Raw genomic sequence first — 6,133 nt, forward strand, 5'->3', positions numbered from 1 at the left:
TTTAGATAGTTTAAAGAACGTTTCGGGTCATTTTCAGCATTTCAAAACTTTCCATAATTTATCCGCCGTACGTTCATTTCCACGCACATAGCACATATTAAAGCTGGAAATCACGTTTTGTTATATACTTTGTGTTCCTGACACATTATTCATATCAGGAGTCACTCTTTGTGCTATTACCGTGCTCACGGGTGTCAAGACGTACGTGTACACATGCATATTTTAGCATATTATGACACTTTTCAATCAGCACCGCGTGATCTTAATGAGGGTCAAAGTGCGGGGGATCACCTAACTCGTCCTCAGTGACGAGTTCAAATCTAGTTATGGTTACTGTTATTATTACTGTTATAGATGTATTGTTATTTTTAATGTTATTATTCCAATATCACCCAGTTCAATCATATGGTGGTACTCTAAAGAAGAAAATATATATTTACATACTCAGCTGAATCAAAAATAGCATTTCTCAATCAATTTTAGATACAACTACCATTTCTTTGCCTGTTTCTACCCATGAGCACAGTGATTAATTCACAATATGATAAAATATACCCCCTTAATTATTTAAAAACAAAGTCTGTCTTGAATTTGTATTCATTTCGTATTTCTTTTACTGACAAAATATATGATACAGTGTATAATATGTTAACACAAGCTTGTTTCCATAATGTGTGAACCCTGTGGTTACCAGGTTACGAATAAGAATCAGCCCCACCGCGAGGGGTCACTGGTACTTTTAATGGTGCTGCTTGGTGCTTGGACAAGGAATAATTATAACGGCGTTTATGAAAATGCGACACAAATCACTCTTCAGAATCTTACAAGATCCCGAGACGTCCATTTTCTCATTCAATTTCAGCATACTAACATAATAATAACAATGATAAAACACTTCCTGTAAAATGGTTACACATTTTTTCAATACACAGATTTCTATGTTCAAATTGATACCTTGATGCAGAGGAGATATATTTTAGTGGCCACTGACAAATGCTCAACTGTAAAAGTGCTTTTCGATGAAGTGGTAGTGGAACGTGATTTTGGCTTAGAAATTAGCAATGAAACAGTAGTTGATACATCTGACAAAGGGCCAAGGATAGAAACAGGCAAAGAAATGCTATATTTTTTTATTCAGCTGAGTATGTAATTATATTTTCTTGTTTGGAGTACCACTACAGTATATGATTGAACTTGGTGATATTGGAATAATAACATTAAAAATGACAATATATCAGTAACGGTAATAATAAAGCACTATAATAACTAAATAAAAGACTTCTAACACAAACAGTTATGAATACGATGATGGTGGGGGTGTCATCTATATACAAAGACCCCTACAATGTCAAAGTGTTGGCCTTAATATTTGAAACAGCATAATAACATAAGCAAAATAATAAAATACTTCTAGTGTTTTTACCAATTTCACCATAAAATGATGGGTAAACATATTTTAATACACAAATTTCTATACCTGGAGGCAAAGGAGACATACTCTTAGTGGTCACTGACAAATTTTCAACTGTAGAAGTGCTTTTCGATGAAATGGCAGTGGAACGTGATTTAGGTGTAGAAATTAGCAATTGAACAGTAGTTGATACATCTGACAAAGACTCATGGGTAGAAACAGGCAAAGAAATGGTAGTTGTATCTGAAATTGAGCGAGAAAATGGACGTTTCGGGGTCTTGTAAGATTCTGAAGAGTGATTTGTGTCGCATGTTCATAAACGCCATTATAATCGATTCCTTGTCCAAGCGCCAAGCAGCACTATTAAAAGTACCAGTGACCCCTCGCGGTGGGTCTGATCCTTATACGTAACCTGGTAACCACAGGGTTCACACATTACAGAAACAAGCTTGTATTAACATATTATATACTGTATCATATATTTGTCATTAAAAGAAAAACAAAATGAATACAAATGCAAGACAGACTTTGTTTTTAAATAATTAAGGGGGGATATTTTATCATATTGTGACTTATCACTGCATTTAAGATATTTCAATCTAGCACCGAACATCCAAATTCACTCAGTCTATCTTGGTCTATGCAACTATGGATCAACATTTTTGCTGTTGCTGTGTCTGCCTTGTGGAATGAGCTGTCAGCATCTACAAAGACTTCTTTTACTTACCTTAAATCTGCCCCAAAAGCACTAATTAAATTATGAATTGTGTAACATTTAGATTATATAAAATACTGTACTATGAATATCGATTGTAATTTATGACCCTTTGTGTTAAGAAAATTTGCATACAAGCTGTCATGTGCTTTGTACATAAAGAAAACAGACCTCATGTGCGAGGCAGAACAACACACACACCCCCACACACTCTGTACTTAGATGATGACGCTGTTGTATGGTCACGTTCTATGTTGGAACAGACAAGCTTAAATGCAAAAGAAACTCCTTATGTTTATGATATTTATGTGTGTGTGATTCTTTCTTTAACAATTCTTGGCTGAACCATAATATACCACCTTCCAAAAGCATTCACCAGCACCAATCATAGCACCATCTAAGACCTTCGGACACAGATCATTTTCATTTGCTGCAGCCACACTCTGGAACGCACTACCACTTCACATTAAAAAATCAACATCAATTGCTTTATTTAAAAAATCACTCAAAACGCACTTATTCCGACAATAACATGTAGCACCACTGATAATTACTTCGGTTTTTTAAATGGGGCTATATAAGTTCTTACCTTATTATTATTATTATCTAAGAGAGTACAGTACGGTACTCCACATGTGAAAACAAATAAGGTTCATGAGTGAGCAGACTTAAACTATATAATTATATGTATTCACCTGGTACTTGAAGACAGCCTTCAGACAAGGAGAGATCGTCAATGGCAATATCCCCTTCATTACCTGTCCCCACAGTAGCCCTAATCACAAACTGCAACAAAAAAACACAACAATACATTATCACCATTAAGATAAGATTTAGCCCACATCATCCAATTACGGAAGAACTGCTCAAGGCAATTTTTTCCTGGTCATTGGATACAGAATCAATCTACACAAAATGCAACCTTCTCCACTAGTGGGGAGTATTCCTCATTATGCATGTAATCAGCACTACTACTTCATTCCCTGAAATAATAATAATAATAATAATAATAATAATAATAATAATAATAATAATGCCAAATATTTATATAGCGTCAATTCCAAATTGAATAATCAAAGGCAGTGAGCGTTATTACCCTGGTCACTGGATAACATACAATTGCAAACCAGCACCAAGTGCAACCATCTCTGCTCCCTGGGAGTATACCTAGTCGCACACTTGTACTCAACGCACAAAACTAGTACATTCAATGCAACAACATCCTACCAGGTACCCACTTATAGTCCTGGGTAGAGAAGGACAAACGTAGATAAAGTGCCTTGCTGAAGGCAGGGACGTGTCCAGGGGAGAGCCGTGGGAGCTGCGGCTCCCCCCCTTTGTACACATTGTTACTGTTTTAAAGCTTGCTTTTGTTAGACAATACAAATTCTTTCCTGGGAACACCCAAAATGAATTAATTCTAAAATATGTAAATATGCATCAGCAAACGTTATACATATAATAGGCCTACTATAATTTTAACACCTAAAAGCCTAAACATGAATTGTTTATATGCATATTAGAAATACAAGAACATATTTTGTTCTCATAGAGAAATATATTTTCTCTATGGTGTGTTATAACTCAATTTGCTGATCTATGCTATGTGATAGTGATAGTCAACACAGAGGACGACGTGTCACTTTTAAGCAATTACAAATTTAAAAAAACAAAAAATAAACAAACCAGAGTTTGCTGATGATTTAAACGCTGTACAATTTCTAAATGACTCCTTTCACTATGTCATATGTTTGTGACCTGTGCTCTGATCGAAACCCACAATAAACGTCTATTAATAAAAGTCTCCCGCTACCCTAATAGTAACCCAGTGGAATATTCATTAGAATAAACAATATATAACAATAATGCAGAAAAATAACACTTTTGGGATTATATAATGGCTTCACCGCTCAGGGGTGGGTTTATCAAACTTTAACAACAAAAAAAATCAGCTTAAATTTGTCTTAAATCCATAAATCCCAGGCCAGGTCGTTTAAGATACAGAAATGTGATAATGTATGGTTCAGTTTTGTTTTTATCCTTTTTTGTTTTGTTTAATAATGATGATAATAATGATGCTGATTGATAATAGATACGTTATTAATATTAATAATATTTAAAAGTGAAGAAAATTGTGCTAAAGTTGAAAAAAAATTTGTTACTGGTCCAATCAGGCCCGTAGTGTTGGGGGGGGGGGGGTGTTAAGGAGGTTACAACAAGGTTGCAACGAACCGCCCAAAAACTGGAGACGGTCTGCATTTAAAAACGAAAAATTGACATTCGTAGATGTATTTACAATGTTCTCCAGAATATCGGAGATCATACAAGCCAAACGGACCACTTTCCACTGAAACGAACGTCCCACAAATTAAGTCACGCTATGGGCCTGCCAATCATTATAATCATTCTACAGTAGGCCTAAGTTGTCCTGGGTTACCTAGATCTCTATGTTTGCTGAAAATCCCTGATAAAAGATCATGAAAAATTTGTTGGTGCTTCAATTTAGACATAGACATAGACATCACTTTATTAATCCAACTCCTTGGAAATTACATCGCTCTTTCAATAAATTAAGCAGGAATAAATAATAACTATCTTACATATCTACTATTAAATAGGTAAATGCCCCTCGCAATGAATGAGTTAGAATAACGGTTCGTGTTAGCAGCCGGTACCCTCAGTCTACCGCTGCGTTGTATAACGCAACTAGCAATAGTTGAATGTAACGGGTGACTTTCGTCAGACATCACATTATCAAACTTATTAACTAGTCGTTCTTCGACTATACAGTATTTGACTATACTGTATAATGGTGATGTGATGAATTTTACTATAAAAGTGTCATTTCCGGCCATCTAGATGTACTATTTCCTCAAATTTTCTCACCTCAGCCCAGAACAAGGTGGGGCTGCGGTGGCTGTGAACTCACAGCTTTGTAAACACATCAAAGACAATGTTTTTAAGTTTTTTTTTTCTAAGATACATCCCACATATTAATTAGATCTCTATGGTTGCTGAAGATCCTTTGATAAATGATCATGAGAAATTTGTTGGCGCTATTTATTTTGACTATATGATGGTGATATGATAATGATAATTAATTTTACTATATAAAGGTGTCATTTCCAGCCATCTAGAGGTACTATTTCCTCAAATATTCGCGCCTCAGTCCCAACCATGGTGCAGCTGAGGTGGGTCGATCCTATATCTGTGAAAGTCTCTCCCTGGGCCACCTGTCTTTCAAATGCCTAGATCCACCACTATTGAGTTATAATTATTGTTAGGTCTGCTAATATCATTTATGATGTGTCTATATTGAAATTTTCACCTTATACCCTCAAAACAGTCTTAAAACTCCAGAATGCGCTACCTTCCAGAGGTGTTTCGCCCCCTGGACCCCACCAGGGGGTCTTTGCACCTTGGACCTCACCGGGGTCCTTGGCGTAGGGAGGGGGACAGTCCAACCCTACAACCCTGCTCGGTACTATGTGCCTCACAAGAAGGCAACCCCCACCCCTGAAAAATCCTGGCTACGTCCCTGTGTTTATAGTGTAACAAATGCGTATTTTGCTCCTGTATCTTATGTGCAACAAATATAAACTTTACTGTATCTAGTACAAGCGAAAAAGTAATAATATTAATGTCATCTTATAAGGCACGTCCATTTTAGAGAGCTACTTGTTTCTGTATCATCTTGTACAAACACACAAACCAAGGTGTCAGTTGCTATACAGTAGAACCTCGATTTTACGTACGGTACGGGACCAGAGGGCGTACGTAAATCGGGGGATTCGTAAAATAAAGGTTGGATTAAATTTGTGGTAACCTTTGACCTAGTAATACGTACGTAACGCTCAATAAACGTATGTACGAACGAACGATGATACCTAGGCTAAACCTAGCCTAGGCTTAGGCCTACGAATAAAGCCATGTGTTTAGTGTTCTTATTCATCACTTTACGATGTCATAATAAAGTGTTCAAATAAAACCATGTGTCTAGTGTACTA

General features: G+C 36.2%; 1 protein-coding gene across 6 annotated transcripts in view; it reads right to left on the reverse strand.

The window, feature by feature from the left end:
• LOC117111564 (MAM and LDL-receptor class A domain-containing protein 1-like) overlaps positions 1-6,133 on the reverse strand; it is a 44,991-nt gene that overhangs the window by 9,927 nt on the left and 28,931 nt on the right. For 3 of the 6 annotated variants that reach the window (XM_033254507.1, XM_033254509.1, XM_033254506.1), the window contains exons 14-15: positions 2,822-2,912; positions 1,478-1,654 (exon numbers count right to left, since the gene is read on the reverse strand). In XM_033254507.1, coding sequence (XP_033110398.1) covers positions 1,478-1,654; positions 2,822-2,912 — 268 coding nt within the window. The remainder of the gene's footprint in view (positions 1-1,477; positions 1,655-2,821; positions 2,913-6,133) is intronic. The other 3 variants (XM_033254512.1, XM_033254511.1, XM_033254510.1) reach the window with 1 other exon arrangement.

Source organism: Anneissia japonica, unplaced genomic scaffold (genome assembly GCF_011630105.1).
Source record: "Anneissia japonica isolate Jap-2015-1 unplaced genomic scaffold, ASM1163010v1 scaffold288256_len377385_cov191, whole genome shotgun sequence".
Lineage (NCBI taxonomy): Eukaryota > Metazoa > Echinodermata > Crinoidea > Comatulida > Comatulidae > Anneissia > Anneissia japonica.